This window comes from Fusarium vanettenii, assembly GCF_000151355.1.
Source record: "Fusarium vanettenii 77-13-4 chromosome 7 genomic scaffold NECHAsca_9_chr7_10_0, whole genome shotgun sequence".
Taxonomy (NCBI): Eukaryota; Fungi; Ascomycota; class Sordariomycetes; order Hypocreales; family Nectriaceae; genus Fusarium; species Fusarium vanettenii.
This window is the reverse complement of record NW_003315875.1, coordinates 1-18,688: the sequence shown is the minus strand read 5'-3', so window position 1 is coordinate 18,688 and position 18,688 is coordinate 1. Positions and strand designations below refer to the sequence as shown.

Genomic DNA, 18,688 nt, shown 5'->3' with positions numbered 1-18,688 from the left:
ACCTCCAACATCATCATCATGTCGAATCTTGAGCCGCAAGCATCACCCCCTTCTTCAACAGCCCGCAAAGTCCGCAGGAGGAATGTTACATCCCGTGATCGCCTCGGATGCGTCACTTGTCGTGAGAGGCACTTGAGGTGCGACAAGGCACAGCCGGAGTGTAATAATGTTGGTCATACCCAACCTCTTCTGGACTCAGCTAATAGTACCAATTCAGTGTACCAAGGCAAACCGGACCTGTGGGGGCTATGCAAGAGGCATCTCCTTCCGTGACCAGACCATGATGGTCATTGAAAGAGTCCAGAAACCTGAGTCAAGACGAGTACGCAAAGGCTCAGCGTCAGGATCTTTTACGAGATCACCAATACCGCAAGAGTCACCAACAAGTCCCTGTCAATCAATTGAACCACTGGCGGGTCTGGGCATTGTCGAAAACTTACCTCAACCTGATCTGGTGCCTGTACCAACCTTGACCATCGACACGCCTGTGGGCGAAGAGTTTCTGTTCGAGAACTGGGACTTGCTGGGGACTCCATGGCCACAAGACACAGAGAATCAACTGTGCATCATGCCACAGCTACCATCATCACCGCCACAAGCATTTCAAGTCGATTTTGGAGACATTGGGGCTCTCGGGCCCAACAATGCATGTGCACTGGTACAATCTTCGCTACTACAGACTTCAATCCCCGATTCATTATCCCTCGGCCCAACCCTTCCGTATGACTGCTTTCTTTTCTCTCAAGATTCCGAGTATTGTCAGCGCTTGTTCGACAACCAAATCCGCGGACTATCGGCAATATTGCCACTTAAAGATATCTTCAACGGAGACTACTCGGCTGCTCCCCACGTTTGGAGCGCTGTACTTGCCGTCTCAGCCCTGACTTTGTCGATTGAGACATCCCCGGGACTGATCACCCCAGCAATGGCAACACAGAAGAAACACGCTCTCCGTCATTACGCCAACTCGCTCAGGTCCTTGAGGATCAAGCATCCACAGAACACACCAGAAGCGTTTAGCAGTCTTCCCCTGCAAGAGCTGCTCGACTGGTTCCTATGTCGATTATTACTAGCCAACTTTGAACTTGGTCGAGGCAACCTGACACTATGGAGGGCACATTTGCGCGCCACAAGCCGGGTTTTTAGCGCTTGGCACAAACGGATCAGAGAAGTCCCTCGAGGCCGGATCCTCGCCCAAGTCTTTGCCAGAATGGCCCTGCTCGTCGAGTTGCAGAATGAGGAGTTAGCTGTGACGGGGATAAAAGATATGAATCCTGGTGTCGCACATGAGCTTTCAACGATGATCCAGGGTTCAATGTCAGCTCGTGATCGACTTCTGGGCTTCATTAGAGAAGTTGGTCAACTTGAACTGAAGTTTCGTTGCACACCATCAATGTTTGCCAAGTGGACGGGCAAGCTGGAGACACTAGATGCCAGGCTGACTGAGTGGCAACGGTGCCTCTCACCGCTGGAAATGCCTGTCGACACAGGCATTGACAACCCAGTCTCGTTCCCTGCACAAGCCGGAGATCCCGATCCGCTTCAGGTTCATCCGTTGACATTTCCTACTGCTATCGATTCTACCGCCGCCGCCGTGAATTACGCCCACTTTATCTGCACACGTATGCGAGCTCGTACCCGATACCTAGAGAATGGCACCAAGATACCCCCTTCCAATGCAGACTCTATGGCACTGTACATCTGTCGAATCGCTGCCGGTCTCTCTCCCAATAGTTGTGCCATCACGGAGGCTTTTGGTCATGGAATGATGCCAGCTGTTGTGGGTGCATATTGGTGGACTACTGATCCCCAACTTCGCCGGTGGATCGTCAACTGGCTACAGGGTTATAATAAGAACGGCCAACGCGAGGGTATCTGGAATGTTCGACATGCCAGAAAGCTCATGATGTTTCTGGATGGTGAAATTCTTCAGCGGAGGACTCGTGCTGAGCACTGGAACGTTATCGCGGCGCGAGTCAAGGAGCAGGAGGAGCCATTTCAAACAGGCCAGAACGATATCTTAGAGGCCGAACTCGAGGTGAGCAGTGAAGATGAGGACCAGGGGGAAGGTGACATGGAATTCAGGGTAGTTGTTCACTCCCAGTCTGAGAGTGGCTGGGCGACAAACTACTACACCATTATGTGAACAACGTGGTTAAGCCACGCCTTGAAATGAGGCAAACGATTTAAGCGTGATGAGCTACAAGATTTGAATCCCTTCTTAAAGTGCTAAAAACCAAGTCCAACATTTGAAGTCCTTGCGGGTCTTCTAGCCCAAATATCACATCAAGGACCTTAGCACAGCAGCCCAAGACGCATGGGCTGTTATAGAAGATGAGAAGTCTATGGAAACACGCTTTCGCATGAATTCTATGTTCTTGTTTTCTGGTTATGGCCCTTACTGCATCCCGTACCGCCATCCCCTGCCTGAGTCTCATCACCTGGGGTGGGAATAAGATCAACTCCGATCAACTTCCACCCAGCCCACAAGCCCCATGCATGGCGATGAGGAATCATTTTCCTCTCTCACTGCAGCCTTCTCGTAATCTTCGCCCAGTGGACAGATTCTGGGCCTCCGGACGGCGTGTTGCGTGCAGGAGATCAGAAATGTGTAATTCTTTACCCCAGAACGGTTAGCTCGCCAAGAACATCTGAAAGAGTAAGTTGACTTGCACCAAGAATCATGAATAACTGTAACCGGGCTGAAAATGGTATTGAGTACGAGGAGATGGTTTTGTTAATACTTGTGACGGCTATAAAGAGAGGTTCATATCCCCTACCATTGAAACAGACACCAGAGCCTGCCACCACCTTCAGTTTACCCTCTGAGAGCTGCCACCTGCCTGTCATTTCATCTCTTTTGCCACTCAAGCTGTCGAGCATATCCTCTACACTTCACCAGTTCTTACCATGATTGAGGATATCTCTTCCGTTCCTGGCTATATCATCTTGCGGGAAGAAGCCAGGGATCCTGCACCCTGTCCTTCTCAAGATTTCGGCCAACCCCATCCCCTTGGTAGGTGCCCTTCGATGCCAGTGGACCATTGAATCAGGGCGGCTGACATATTAAATGCTTAGATCAGCTATCTGTTGAAGAGATTCGTCTCGCAGCACGCCTCATCCGTGAAAACTGCAGCTTCACCGATTTCAAGTTCAACTGCATTACTCTCCGGGAACCAAAGAAGACCGAGTACGCCGCGTTCCGTTCAGGAAATGGTCCCCGACCTTGTCGCAAGGCCTTTGCCATCATCATTGAGAAGGTGACTAGCAAAGTTGCCGAGCTCATTGTCGACCTTACCAACGGCCATGTCGAATCTCATCAGCTTCGTCCCGGAGCAGGCCCTATCATGAATGTTGAGGATATGGATGTCTGTGAGCGAATTGCCCGTCAGAATCCTCTCGTGGTTGAAGCCTGTCGCGAGATCGGCATTACCGACATGGACAATATTTTTATCGAAGCCTGGGCCATCGACGTTGATGAGCGCTGGGGAAAGGATCGGCGCATCCAGCGCGGCCTGGTCTTCTACCGCAAGTCGGCCATGGACAACCAGTTCGCCCATCCCCTCGACTTTTCAGTCGTGATCGATCTTGAGTCTGAGAAGGTTCTCGCGGTTGATATTCGTCGAGTGAACAACGGTGAACGCACAAAGCCTGAGTTGAAGGAACACAACTTCCTTCCCGAGTTTATCGCAGATGGCTATCAGCATGCTAGACTCAAGCCCGTCGATATCACCCAGCCTCAAGGAGTCTCATTCCACATGCGTGGAAACGAAATCGCCTGGGCTGGCCTCAAGATGCATATCGGCTTCAACTATCGTGAGGGAATTGTGCTCTCCGACGTTTCTGTCCACGACCCCTACGAGAACCGCCAACGAAGCCTGTTCAACCGTATTAGTGTGGTCGAAATGGTTGTCCCGTATGGCAACCCCGATCCTCCACATCACCAGAAACATCCTTTCGATGTCGGCGAATACGGAATGGGTCTTATGACCAACTCTCTTCAACTCGGCTGCGACTGCAAGGGTGATCCATTATCTCGATGCTATCATGGCTGTTTCCTCTGGCGACTCGGCCATAGTGAGAAACGCGATTTGCATCCACGAAGAAGACAACGGGCTTCTCTACAAGCATACTGATTATCGTGATGGAAGTGTTATTTCGGCACGAGACCGAAAGCTCATCATCTCCCACTTCATCACGGCGGGAAACTATGATTACGGCTTCTATCATACATTTTCCCTTGATGGTACCTACAAACTCGATGTCAAGCTGACGGGTATTCTCAACACCTATTGCCTTCACCCATCGGAAACCGCAGCGCCGTATGGTACAGAGGTTGCTCCATTCATCAACGCTCACAACCACCAACACATCTTCTCCCTTCGCGTTAACCCAGAAATCGATGGACCAAACAATTCAGTGGTGCAGAACGATGCTGTCTTGAGTGACAAACCTCTTGGTTCCGCAGGAAATCTCTATGGTAATGGCTTTTTCTGCAAGAAGAAAACTCTACAGACTTCGACAGAGGGTGGTGCCAACTACTCGCACCAAACTGGCCGGACCTGGGATATCATCAACCCCGGTAGTAGGCGCAGAGGCAAGCCTCCAGCATATAAGATTATCAACACCAGCTGCCCGCCTCTTCTAGCGCAGCAAGGAAGCATTGTGCACAAGCGAGCTGCATTCGCCCACAAGAGTCTATGGGTCGTGCCGTACAGAGATTACGAGGTCTTTCCTGCCGGAGACTATGTCTGTCGATCAACTGGGGAAACGGGTCATCCGTTCAATCAAACGATTGATGACTGGGTTAACCGCAACGAGACAATTGAAAATACCGATATTGTCTGCTACATCCAATTCGGTCTGACACATTTCCCTCGCGCCGAGGATTTCCCAGTCATGCCAGTTGAACCGGTTTCTGTTATGATGCGGGCTTCCAACTTCTTTGAGAAGAACCCTGCTCTTTGGGTTCCTCCTTCAGCCATCTGCGTGGACACTGTTTCGAGACATGACTACAAGGCAGAGAAGGAGCCACTTCAATCGTGCTGCTTGGGCTCTAGTACCTCCTCCAAGCTTTGATCGGTAGCAGAAGTCAGTAAGTGGGAGCCATTTCGGCTCATGACATATTGTTGTGGAGGGTTAGATCAGTGACGAATGCAAGAGTCTAGTTCAGTTTCTTATCTCTGTCTATAGATTGATGTTTCTATGGCTATTGAGCTAGTTGCATTTCCTGTGATTGATTACCATAAGAGCGAACAAAGTGACAAACTTCAGCACACAGCAGAAGCCGAGTCTCCCTTCATAGCGTATAACTGTAAATTAGCCTCTTTTCGTTCCTTCTATGTAAAATCATGGTCGGTTTGAGGTACACGCCGGAATACAGCTGTCAAATTATGTGAAGAGTTGTGACTGATTGAAGAACTCCGGTCGCAAAAGGAAGTCATTGAGTTTAGCCAAAGTGTGATACAATTCACTGGTGGTCGCGAGTGGGAGAAGGTAACCGAGCGGGTTCCAGTCTGGGATCCAGAGCAGGGTTGAGCTCAGTGGCCAATTGCACATGCCACGATAGGGGGTACGATGCGGAGAATCACAAAAGATCATCCATCCCGTGACGATCACGCTCGCTCTCAACCGTCACAATAGCACCCCACTTAAATAAGCCTTTCCAAGGCGATATCGAGGCGGTATGAGCCCTCGGAAAGCTAGCGTAGTAGGCTTGCCGATGGATCTGGCTCGGCGTTGGTGGCAGAGTCAGGGGGTGGGAAAATCGGTCTCAAACCCCACTGCGCCAAGCTGATTCCAAATCATCCGTCATTGGCATCCGTCGGCCTTCCGGGGGTTATGGAGACACCTTACTGAATAAGTGACATTCCGAGGCTTTCGTGCTCCCCAAGCTGGGAAGTCCAAAAAGAGAAGCTCGGGTTACACTCTCGGTCATGAGGCCGGGCCGGTTGCGACGTTCACATACTCATTGATCAGGTTGATAAGGAGTCTGGGGTACTTCAGCTTGCAATTCCATGTTCAGCACAAAATATCAGGGGCTCCACGATGCCCATCGCCCTTTATCATCGACTCGTTCAGGTGAACAACCAACCACATCCATTCACAGGCCACCTCAACATAGCTTCAAATCTCCCCAGCTCTACAGCGGAGTTCAATGTTAGACACAGACTGCAACAGCCAACACGGAATGCAACTTAGACGCCGAGGCAGCAGGGCTTCCCCTGCCGATGAGTTCCGGGCCGGTACAGTCCCAACATTTCCGAACGGTGGCTACGGATGGGTCTGCACAGCCGCCTCTGCCATGATCAATGCCCACACGTGGGGCCTCAACTCGAGCTATGGGGTGTTCCTCGCCCATTACCTGTCGGTCGAGTACTTCGCCGGCGCCACACCTCTAGAATATGCCTTCATTGGGTCTCTCAGTATCAGCTGTGCTCTGATGGTTTCACCTATCGCAACAGCTCTAACGAGAGAGATCGGGGCGAGACCAACCATGCTGTGTGGCGTGGTAATACACACGGCAGGCTTGATACTGGCCAGCCTTGCTACAAAGGCCCTCCACCTATTCTTTACCCAAGGCATTCTATTCGGCCTTGGAATGGGACTGCTATTTAGTCCGGCTGCCGCAATTGTTCCCCAATGGTTCAGCACGCACCGCTCCCTTGCCACAAGCATATCCGCCAGCGGCTCTGGACTTGGTGGCTTGATCTATTCGATTGCTTCGGGTGCCATGATCCAAAAATTCGGGGTCCCGTGGACACTTCGTGTCTTGGGCATCGTGGCCTTTGTTGTCAACACTCTCTGCGCCTGTCTTGTGAAAGACCGCAGTAGCGCGATTGGATCGACTCAGTTGGCCTTCGATACTCGACTACTCCGCCGACCTGAGTTTCTCTTATTGCTTGGCTTCAGCTGGTTCAGCATGCTTGCGTACGTGATCCTGATTTTCAGCCTGTCCAACTACGCAACCTGGATCGGGCTCGACCCCTCGAAGGCTGCTCTTATCAGTGCCCTCTTTAACCTTGGACAGGGGCTCGGGCGCCCCGTCATTGGCTATTTCAGTGATCAGACCGGGCGCCTCAACATGTCAATTCTGATGACCCTCTTTGCGTCTTTACTCTCGCTTGCCGTCTGGATTCCTGCCAAAACGTACCCTGTTCTTGTTCTATTCTCTATTGCTTGCGGACCTGTTGCCGGGACCTTTTGGGCAACCATTGGCGCTGTTACAGCAGAAGTCGCGGGGATTCAACAGGTCCCGACAGCGCTGAATTTGGTCTGGCTGTCTATTGCCCTACCTTCCTTGTTCAGTGAACCAATAGCCTTACCGATTGTATCTGGGACAGAGTCTTATCTGGGTACACAATTATTCACCGGTTTTATGTTCCTAGCCGCAGTGGCTTGTTTTCTCGTCGTCCGTGGTTGGAAAGTCAACACGCCTACTGACACTCGTCGAGAATTTGAGGAACCAGTCCAGGAAGAGTGTCTTGATGATCAGTCAATCCGCGTTGGCGTGGCCGTCAATCAGGAGAAATTTGACGGAAGGGCAGCAATGATGAGCTGCTTCAGGTGGGAGAAGGTGTAGGAGCCGGCTCTGGTTAGATGTGTTCTGGTGGGTACTTACGAGTACAAGCAACCATTGTTGTCTTGCCGCTCCCTAACGATAGCTAATAAAGTCTAGTTAGTAAGAGCAGATAGGAGAGCTCTAAACTATCACCTGGATCATGGTTATTTTTCCCGATCTTCATCATACTTTATGAATATTTATGATTCTATCATGCTTTAACTGTGTTGGTTTCCCCTTTGTCATGTTCTAATGTCTCGTTCATTTGTTAACCCCCGTGAAACACTCAGGGCGACCCCTTTTCCTTGGTCCTTTCAGAGGACATTTCCCCCGCACACTATATCATCAACTTCCCGTGACACCCGAAGACGGCTTGTCTCGGCAAAGCGCTCCCAGGCATTGAAAAGGCAGTCAAAAACCGGACTCGGCTCCGGCTCCAGGCTTGTTTGCGGCGTGACTAAGCGGACATCTCTCCTTCAGGTCACCGTTCATTGAACCACTAATCTACATCCGTATGTTCTAATTCGCCAAGCCGTCCATGTAGCACTCCAGGAGATGATCAGTTGGGTCCGAAGGCGTTTGAAGGAACAATACCCCGGCCCGGTGGACCGGCAGGGAACTTCCGTTAGAACCAACCCTCTCTTGGTAGTGCGCAACCAAGTAACTGGGGTCAGGTGGGGGAATGGCATGGCAGCGGGATATCACATGGGGATTCACGCTCATGCGACCTTGGCCGCAACTGAAAAGCTCTTGTCGGCCAAGCAACAAGCCTTACCAGGCTTCATTACTCCCCAGATTTTGTCATCAAGAGTTGAGAGCTGTCCGAAGAGATGGACTAAGCATCCATTTACGACAAGTGTATCACAATTGCCTATAGTCGATTCAGGTCAGAGGCAGGGATCGAAAAAGGTAGGTAAGTTCTTAGCCCTTGGAAAAATTATAAGCGATGGATCAGTGGGTAAACTCTTAAGCGGCTCGCCTCAAGCGAAAAGCCTTCAACCGAAGCCATTCAGCACATGATGCATGACTGAAGTTCAAAACGAAGCCTTAACATAGTACGGAGAGCCAGAGTTGAACAGTCATTCAGCAGAGATAGGTCAGTAACAGTTCAACTCTATGACGAGACTTGGTTCGACTACTCTCTCGGTCGCTACTTAGAACCTCTAGGCATCGGATTTCGTTGACACTTCGGCCATAAAGTCCTCAAGCTTTCTCTTTTGCTTGTCCTCCGTATCAAAATTGGAAGGGTCTAGCCACTCCTGGAATCCCCTTCTTATCGTTGGCCACTCCCCATCTAGCATAGAGTACCACGCCGTATCGCGATTGCGGCCCTTGGCAATCATATGCTGCCTGAATGTCCCCTCGTACGTGAATCCCAGTCGGACGGCCGCCCGGCGCGATGGAGCATTCAAGTCATTGCACTTCCACTCGTACCTCCGGAATCCCAGTGTCTCAAACACATATGAGGCCAGCAGATACATCGCCTCGGTGGCGCATGGGGTGCGTTGAAGGGTGGGGGTATACAGGATGCTCCCAACCTCAATAACTCGATTTGGGAGATCCATTCTCATGAGCGAGGCCATCCCGACGGCTTTTGGTGGACCAGAGGGCGATTTCCGAAGAATGGCGTAGGTCCATGTATCAGATGCCGCCGCCTTCTGGGTGAGGGCGCTGTTGAGCGCATCTAAAGAGGGGTACGGCTCGTCGAAGAGGTAGTCGAAGAGGCTCGCCGACTCAGGGACCTGTAGGGATTCCCATAGATCGTTGGCGTGGGCAGGGCTAATAGGGACGATGGAACCATATCTCCCAGCGAGCGTTATGTTCCTGCTGGGCCGTTGGGCTTGTAAATCAGGGACAATGGGACCCAAGGCGGCTGGGACATTTGCCGCAGCAGATCCCAGAGCTCTTTACACAGGTTAGATATTCCGATGATCGCCAGTAACAGGAGGTGGCATTCTACTAACCTGCCGCTCAACGACTGGATCAGCTTCGTCGGTGTGGCCATCTTGCTTAGGGTGGATAAGCCTCGTGATCTGCTCGAGACGGTGTGGTGTTTGAGAGAAGATTGTGATGGGTGACGTGATATCTCTAAGACTAATAAAGGTGTGAGTAATCTAAGTCCTAAAGAGGCTTGGAAGTATTATACTTAGGAAGAGCCTATAAAATATCTAAAAGAGAATAACTAATTAATCTTTATTAAAAGAAATATTTAATAATAGTATTATTAAAATTAATTTAATACTTCTTTTAAATTCTTTTATTTTACTTAAAATCCTTTACCCTTTGAGAGAGTAGCGTGGGCTTATATTATTAGTAAACCTCAAGCTTGGGCTTAGCCTATCAGGCACATAAACTGCAATCAGTCTAACTTTTTCTCATTCCTCCGCCATCCCACCACCAAAGGTCACGCACTACTCAATTCCACGACATGACAGCCTGCTCTCGGTGTCGTTCTAGAAAACAACGCTGTGATCCAACTCCCGCTGGATGCTTGAACTGTGATCGGGCCAGCGTTCCCTGTGTCAATACCGACGCCGACGGCCGATCCGCCCCCCGAAGGTTCGACCCCTTAGCCCCTTTAGCCATGTGCTCTCTTTGACGCTGTTCCACAGCTATATCAGAAACCTTGAAGATCGGGTTGCTTATCTTGAATCTCAACTCGCCTCCCATGGGATTTCTGTCTCGGAGCTTTCTCCCGAAAGCCTCGCACCGGGACCCCCGAACGAGTCCGGTGAACCTCCGACGCACCCCGAATTGCATGAGAGTGGTCCCAGCCACGTTTCTAATGCTCAGTCCCTCCTCAACGGGCACCCGGCACAGTTGCCTAGGGGCATGATTAGCCAGTCTCTTCTCCACTCTTTATTGCGTGCGCCCGTGAGCGACCTAGGTCAGCCAACAGACCATCGGCCCTTTCTCCGAGAGCTGCCGTTTGAGACCCGAGCTAGCTTGCCCAGTAGAGAGGCTGCCCAGCGACTGGTGGCCACGTACTTTGAACACACCGAGTTCTTCTCCCCTGTCATTTCGTCGAGAGAGGATTTGCTGGCTTCCTTGGAACAATTGTACACCGACAGACCTGCTTCGGAGGCCGAGTCAGACTCTTTGATAGCGTTACACAAGTTCCGCGTCTTTGCAGTTTTTGCCACGGCCGTCTTGCTCCTAAACAGGACTGACTCGTCATTCCCAATTTCCAGAGCTGAGGGTTATTTTGCAACGGCCGTTCATGTCTTCGCCCAGTATCCGGATTTGCTTTGCGCTGGTGACTCTAGTCATCTGTGTAACTTGCTGCTGATAATTCAGTACAGCTGTTTCGCATCAGATCTCACGGCAGTCTGGCACTTTCTGGGTCTCGCGACTCGGCTAGCCATCGACCTAGGCTTACATCATGAACGGCCAGTCACAACAGAGGTTGACACAGAGGAGAACAAACGTAGGTGGTTGTTCTGGACAACCTACATATTCGAGAGAACTGTTTGTGTCATCATCGACCGACCATTCTCCATCCCCGACGAGGCCATCACAGCGTGTTTACCGATACTTCAAAGTGTCGATGACCCTCGATTTCTTGCCTTGCGGCTGATTGAAAGCCGTAGACTCGAGTCGGAAATCTACGTGACCCTTCGTCAGAGCCCGCCAGTAAATGGAGCGGTCCTAGATTTACCTACATGGCGTGAAAACATGCGGCAGCGATTGATGGCTTGGCGAGCCTCGGCGCCGTCCTCGCTCGTGGGCTCATCTCAACTGGCTCCTCTGGACCTGTACGACGCTCTCCTACACAAAAGTCTGATAGACCTTTACTATCCTTCAACATCCCCAACCGACCTATCGCACCACGATGCTCTAATACTTGCAATAAGTGCAGCAGAGAGCATCGAGGGCATCAAGCAAGCCTTCCGCGATGGTCGACTACGCTTTTACTGGCGGGCTGCTCATAATTTGTTCAAGGCTGGTGTCGCAATGGTCTTTTGCATCCACCACCAAATCGTTCATGTCTCTCTCAACATGGACCACACAGACATGGCTGCAAGTGTTAACACATGCATCTCGATTCTATGGGGGATGGTAGAAAGGTATCCTCCGGGGAAAGTATATCGAGATGTCTTTGAAGGCCTGTCTAGCTCGGTGCTGAGCTCGGTTGTACGTTCTGGGAATGACCATGTACATTCTGATGCAGGGCTACAAGATGTCTTGACCCTAAATTTGGTTGGGGGATTTGATCTACCGCAGGAGGTATTGGACACATTGAGTAGTGGCTTCGCCGGATGGGAATACCACCAGCCATAAAGGAAATTACATATCATGGCTACTTGAAGCGCTTCATTCTGCTTTTGGGTGCCCATCTATATCGACGACCTCTAAGATGCCCAATGCAGGGCTTCAAGGGAGCTGGATGTGTGGGAAAAGCCACCCGTTGATGGCGTAAACTCAGCCTGTTTAGGGGTCGCTTGTGTTGCAACGCCAATCAAGCTTCCATTGGAAACCATCTCTAATGAGTCCATGCGATAAAATGGCTTATGATAGCATGTTTTGGGAGTCCTACCGTCTCCAATGTCCTTCCTATTCCGGTGTGCCAACTCGGCCGTGAACCGTGCCGGAATACTCCACTCGGCCCCACCCGACGGGGCCCCACCGACGGAGATGCCTCCGACGGCGCTTCTCCGACAGAAAACAGGGGACAAAAGTGACTTCCCCCCACTTCTTTCCAGAATGCTGTCTCACCAATAATATCGCTTGCCATTGTGGGACTTCTGATAAGTGGAGCTCGGCCGAAATCCTCATCCCCACCCCGTCGGACGCCCGACTTACAACACGGAAATTTTGACCTCCTCCCGGCTGAAAATGCTAATCAGTACCCAACGATTGTCTTCCAGGGGCTCCGTTGCCGGCCCGGATCTAGCCCAACGATTATCTGCATCAGCTTCTTTAGTTACCATTGCAATGCAGAACGAGGGCCTTGCCAGATGCCTGACAACATGTCTCTGGTTGGAAAGAGGCTTGATCTCAGACAGGCTCCAGATTCTAATTTCGTTCTATACCAAAGACAAGGCAAACTCTGTGTGTCTACTGCAAGTCCGAGACGTAGCCCCGGATACCTTCCTTCTCCTCTCCGGACAAGGTAATCCCAAAGTATCTTTCCAAAGCTTCAAGCCGTTCGTCCTCGCTCTTGAGCTCCTCAACCACCCGTGTCTTTCCTCCCAGATTTTCCTTAACAACACCGTTTACCAACATTCGCTTCCCGTAGATTTCTTGAAGTCCGTCGCTTTCATCCTCCTTGGCTTCCTTGGGTCTTCTCAAGAACTTGATCACCAATACGTTAACACGTTGGTGACTCGTAGGGTGAGTGTTGATCCACCAGTTGACCACGCCCCAGTCAAGATCCATGAACTCGATCCCTGGGAATGAATAAAAGGAGTTCCATTCCGCATCTTCCTGATTGCGATACTGGTAGATCCACACCTTCGATTCCTCAGACCTGTGCACCTAAAGGGGTATCCAGTCTCGTACCAGACGGATCTGTTGCGTTCCCATATTTCGATGAACAAGCCCACTGACAAGAGGCATTGGAGCCGTGGCACCATCGCCACCAAATGCGACGTCTGTGTGGTACTTCTTGCCGTCGGGGAATGTGACGATGTTGACGATGTGATTCCTAAGGTCTTGTCAGTCTATGGGGGCAATGCATCGTGCGCATGCATCTTACCATCCAGGGTAATCCCCTTGTGGAACTCCTTGGAGTCGCCCGCGAGTTCGAACTCCCGCAGTATAAGCATCGAATCCGATTGCACGCAGAATGTGGTTATACAAGATGGCAATTTCCATGCAGAAACCTCCCCTTCCTCGGCCCTGGATAATTATCTTCTGAAACAAGTGTTGAGGGTTCAGATCTACCCGGTGGGAGGGGCTATAGTGGATGGACAAGTTCTCATACGGGAGTGTAGATAGAGTATGAATGTGAAGAGCCTCTAGCAGAGTCAAGGAAGGTGGTTGACCTCGTAAATGCTGGGGTAAGTCAACATGGTCAAAAAATTGATCAAGTTGCTCTTGGCTGTATCCTGACTTTATCATGAGCCGAAAAAATAGCTCGAAACGGGACCTTTCTATTGTGTTAAGAATAAAAAAATACCTAGCGGGGTTTTCGACGATCTTTAGGCTTAGTTAACCTATTAAGGGCTAGGCTATAATTATAATAAAGAATAAATCTTAAATATAATATAATATTATAACCTAATATTAATATAATAACTTAATTAAATTTTTATAGTAATAAAAGAGTTATACCTAGCTATATTATTATAAAAGTCTAACCTCTTATAGGTATTTTAATTATTTTAACCTCTATATAAGAAATAAAAGAATTATTTATTTTTTTATCTTTTTAAGCTATAATCTCTTAATACTATAGCTTTAAACCTAATATTAAGAACTATAATTAATTAAGTAATTAAAGTTATTAGGTTATATAATTATATTACTACTACTTAGTATAAGAATTAATATCTTTTACCTTCTAGCCCTCTCTATAAGATATATAATCTCTTTTATAATATATAATTATTATTATTTTAGGATATTAATATAATAAGAGCTATTATAGATTAAATTATTAAGCTAGATATTTATCTTAAGCTTATAATCCTAGGCAAAGAGATATTCCTTATAACCTTAGAATACCTAGGGGTATTATAAAACCTTAGGCGCTTTATATAATACTAAGAGCTATTATTACTTAAAAGTCTTAGGGATAAAGAGCCTAATAAATACCTATTTATCGAGGTCATAAAGAGAAATATAGCCTAGATCGATAGCTTACTAGACGTGATCTAATAGCTAAGAGAGGCCCGGCGAGAGGAAGACCATAGGTAAAGCGGGGAAGTTAGCTATAGAGGATAGGCTATGGAGGATATGTTGCCGGGGCTTAGGGGGGATTAAGGTTTTTAAGTCGTTGAGTTATAGGAGTGACTTAATTATCGGGAAGGAAGAAGGTTTTAGTTATAAAGATAGAAAGGTTTAGGTAGTGGCTGCTAAGGTGAGTTAACCTATGAGGAGTACGAGAAGGAAAATATTAATTAGAGCTTAAATGTAATATCTCGGCGAATTGCTAAACTTGTCTAGTTGGCGCATATATTATCTTTGAACATAATAGGGGTTTTCGATAATATTTAATTCTTCTGTCGCGATACCGGTGATTTAAGGTCCGCACTGGTTTGATATTATGAGTCATTTCCGCCCCGAGTTATCACGGCTATGATATAAGCCAGGCGGGGAAATATAGCAGAAATACTCTAATTAAGCAAGGGACCGAAGGGACTAAGCATTACCCACATCGGTCTAGGGACCAAATATTAGAAATATTAATCCTACCCTAGACTAAACCTAGAGAATATTAATCAAAAGATTAACCATAAGTATATAAAATATGCTTATTATATTTTCTTATATAGTAATTATCTTAGCTATTAATATAACTTAGTTATACTTAATACCTTAAGTATATTACTAGATATAACTTATATTACTTTTTAAGGTTATATAATATTCTCCTCTATTAATATAGACCTAATATGACTAAGTTATTTCTTAGGAATCTTATAATTATTATATATTAATAGCTCTTATTTAGAGGATTACTTATATTACCTTAGATAATATTAAATATAATAGCTACTTAGGCTACTCTTAGTAATAACTACTAATAGGTTTTACCTATTAATTATTTACTTACTCTTATTATATTAATTTAGGCTAATCTTAATAATAATAAAGAAATAAATAATAATAATAAAAAAATTAAATAGCTCTAAGCTTAGGTCACGGCAATAACTACTAAAATAGATAAGCTTAGGGGACTTATTAATTATATAGCTATTAGTTAAGAAATCTAGAATTAATAATACTAAGATAATATTTAGCTTATTAATAATATAGCTATTATAGCTATAAAGGATAAGGATATTAAAGAAATCCTAAAGCTAAAACCGCTAGAGAAGTTTAATAATACTATATATAAATTACTTACCTTTCTTATATAATTATGCGCTTTTATAATATATTACTTAACTTAATTTAAATAAGAGTTTAGCTGTATCTAATATACTATAAGACGACTTACTAAGTATACTACTATATAGTTTAAACCTAATATAAAGGAATACTTTAATACTCCTTTCGCCTAACTCTCTTTTTATACCCGTGAACTCTATGCCGACTATATTAAGTTTAAAGCCACCCTATAGTAAGCCTTTAGAACTATTAATAAAAAGGCATAAATAAAACGAGAAATTAAAGCACTTAATTAAACTTAATCTACCTCGGAATATAATATAAAGTATCTCTAACTCGCCTTAAAGCTAAGATAGGATTAATAATTACTTATATTACTCTTTTTTAATAGACTTAAGAAAGATATATAAGCTAAACTCTATAAGGAAGACTAACCTAATAACCTTATCGATTATATTAGCTAAGTAATTAAGATTAATAATTAATAATTCTCCTAAAAAAAACTCTAAAACCCCCGCAATAATAAGGAAAATTATTAGAGACCTTAATTTAATACTAATTAAGGGCGACCCTAATAAACCGATATATCCTATAAAACCTATATAAGACCTATAAAACTTAAAATAACCTAATAAAAGAAATATAACTATTATAGACTTAAATATTAATACTATTATAAGATAAACTATATTAAAAAAATCTATTATAAAAGGTAATATAATATTAAGGAAGGCTATTATTAGCTATAGTAATAATAACTCCCTAAAGGTAAGAAATAAGTAAGATTTATATAAGCTAATAATAAACTATAGATAGCTCTTTAGATAACTAAGATACTAGGTATAGCCTAGACTAAGTATAATAATATTAGTTTAAAACTAAGAGAAATTATTATACCTTATAACTAAGTATACCTTACTAAAGAATAATTTAAGTATAATAATTATCCTTAGCTAAAACTATAATATATTATAATAAAACCCCTAAAAATAAGATAGCTCTATCTTATAGACGGGTTAAGATAGAAACTACTACTAGAACTAACTAATAAGCCTAATAAGGACCTAAATACTAAAATAATTACAGTAATATAATACCCTAACTGATACTATAATAACCCTAACTATAGCGCTAGAGCTAAAGCCTAATAGTAGCTCACTATAGCTTAGATCTATAATAAATGCTAAAAAGAAAGGGATAATAAGCTATAGAAAGAAGATTACCTATGACTCTACGATAAAGAAGGTAACTAATATTAAAACTCGCCGAAGAAATAATATATTTAAATAGCATAAGAATATATAAATACTAAAAAAACATAAGATATCTATATCTATATATACTATAGGGTAATAGCTTAAGACCCTAGATATATTAAACCCCCCTTTAGCATATAAGACGATATATATATATACCCCATATATAAGAAATACCCTAGCATTTTATAGATATTATACTAATATTACTAGTGCGAGGAGCATAAAGAAGAAAAATAGAAGAATAATTATTTCCCTATTCCTTTATTATACTAGCTAAACAATAAACTATACCTATAGTATAAAACGGAAAGATACCTAGTCCGCTATTAGCATAAATCGATCTATATTGCTACCGCATAGTATAGCGAGGAATTATACTACGCTATATAAAGACGCAAGGAGACTAAATATAAGGTCGAAAAATAGTAAAAATAAATCCTTAGAATAACCTAGGAGGACTTAGGACCCTCCACGGTAATATAAATAAAAAAAGACGCCTCGGACATAGAGGATATCCCTATCCCAGTATACCACGAAGAAACTACTATAAACTCATAATAAAAACTATAATATAATATATAGGATAATAAGTATACCTAATTAATATACCCCTAATATAAGGAAATCTCATAGATCTCCTATAAAGACTATTATTATAGTATATATATCTAAAGTAAATAAGAAAATAATTATTTCCCTATATAATTATAGGGACCTAATAATAAACCCTACCTTACTTATAAAACCTATTAATATAAGACTAATAAGTAAAATAAAGGGATTAATATAGCTAATATCCGCTTTACCCTAAAGGTAAATAGATTTATTACCCTTAAATAATAATTTATTATTATTATATAAAAGACTATAATAAAAAGAAAATAAGCTCCTAAAAAAAGCTACCCTAATATAAAAGTAATACTCTATAATAAAGATATATACCCGAGATATAAGAGATATATCTTAGCTATATATAATAGATTTAAATAAATAGCGAAAAAAAGATTTAATTTCCTTATATATATAGGAAAATAAAGAGATAAGGAATAATATTAAAATATCTAATTATACCTTAGAAATAACTAAGGACCTATTAATAAGATCCTATAAGACTATGCTAACTATATTAAGAATAGCGACCTTAATAAGGTCTACCCTATAGAGAGAAGAAACTATAATAATTACCCTAATAATAAATAGATTATAAAATAAGCCTATTAGAAATAGCTATATAAATAAGATAATTATAACTATAAGGTATATATTAATAATAAGTATAAATATAATTATCTTAGCTATACCCTTAATAAATTAAAAAACTAAAGATCTTATTTAATATAAGGTAATAAATAGATAAATAAGGGAATAAATTACCCTAAAAGGCCCTTTATTTTATAGATAAAGGATATAAGTAATAATACCTAGAATTAAAAATATAAGTTAAGGGATAATAATTAAATACTTTAGTAAATAATAGAGCTAAGTAGAATTACTTTAACTTAGCGATAATAAATAATCTTAAGATACTATAAAGGCATAAATATAAGCCCTATATAATATATAACCTCGAAGGAATACCTTTTAATTATAATAATAAAGTTATTAACTATAAGATTAATTACCTTAAGGTTTTTATTAAAAGAAAGAACTAAGGAATCTTATTTAATATTATATTAAATTAGAGCTATAATCTTATACTTAGGTACCTATAATTATAATACTTTAACCTATATTTCGACTAGAGAACTAATTAGATACTCTCTTATAATACTAAGATATCCTCTATATTAAATAATAACTTAGATTAGAGATTTTAAACTTTTATTAATAATAGAGAAATTAAGAAAAAATAAATATAAGATACCTCTCT

At 43.9% G+C, this 18,688-nt stretch overlaps 6 protein-coding genes across 6 annotated transcripts; 4 read left to right on the top strand and 2 right to left on the bottom strand.

Moving 5' to 3' along the window:
* Positions 1–18: 18 nt before the first annotated feature.
* NECHADRAFT_82482 (uncharacterized protein) lies at positions 19–2,146 on the top strand (the record flags this gene model as incomplete). Its single annotated transcript, XM_003049233.1, has 2 exons — positions 19–121; positions 207–2,146. 2 exons carry the CDS (start codon positions 19–21, stop codon positions 2,144–2,146), a joined length of 2,043 nt encoding a protein of 680 aa, XP_003049279.1.
* Positions 2,147–2,910: 764 nt separating this feature from the next.
* On the top strand, positions 2,911–5,079 carry NECHADRAFT_94904 (uncharacterized protein; the record flags this gene model as incomplete). Its single annotated transcript, XM_003049232.1, has 3 exons — positions 2,911–3,016; positions 3,079–4,077; positions 4,109–5,079. 3 exons carry the CDS (start codon positions 2,911–2,913, stop codon positions 5,077–5,079), a joined length of 2,076 nt encoding a protein of 691 aa, XP_003049278.1.
* A 1,111-nt stretch (positions 5,080–6,190) lies between these two features.
* Positions 6,191–7,582, top strand: NECHADRAFT_45511 (uncharacterized protein; the record flags this gene model as incomplete). Its single annotated transcript, XM_003049231.1, has 1 exon — positions 6,191–7,582. The coding sequence occupies one exon, from the start codon at positions 6,191–6,193 to the stop codon at positions 7,580–7,582; it is 1,392 nt and encodes a 463-aa protein (XP_003049277.1).
* Positions 7,583–8,724: 1,142 nt separating this feature from the next.
* On the bottom strand, positions 8,725–9,566 carry NECHADRAFT_82479 (uncharacterized protein; the record flags this gene model as incomplete). The annotated part of the gene is made up of 2 exons (XM_003048983.1): positions 8,725–9,466; positions 9,526–9,566. The coding sequence occupies 2 exons, from the start codon at positions 9,564–9,566 to the stop codon at positions 8,725–8,727; spliced, it is 783 nt and encodes a 260-aa protein (XP_003049029.1).
* Positions 9,567–10,174: 608 nt separating this feature from the next.
* Positions 10,175–11,683, top strand: NECHADRAFT_23647 (uncharacterized protein; the record flags this gene model as incomplete). Its single annotated transcript, XM_003049230.1, has 2 exons — positions 10,175–10,435; positions 10,496–11,683. Coding segments are annotated over 2 exons (1,449 nt in total), but the record flags the coding sequence as incomplete, so codon positions are not given.
* Positions 11,684–12,619: 936 nt separating this feature from the next.
* Positions 12,620–13,624, bottom strand: NECHADRAFT_44961 (uncharacterized protein; the record flags this gene model as incomplete). Its single annotated transcript, XM_003048982.1, has 3 exons — positions 12,620–13,039; positions 13,064–13,208; positions 13,260–13,624. The coding sequence occupies 3 exons, from the start codon at positions 13,622–13,624 to the stop codon at positions 12,620–12,622; spliced, it is 930 nt and encodes a 309-aa protein (XP_003049028.1).
* Between the last annotated feature and the right edge of the window lie 5,064 nt (positions 13,625–18,688).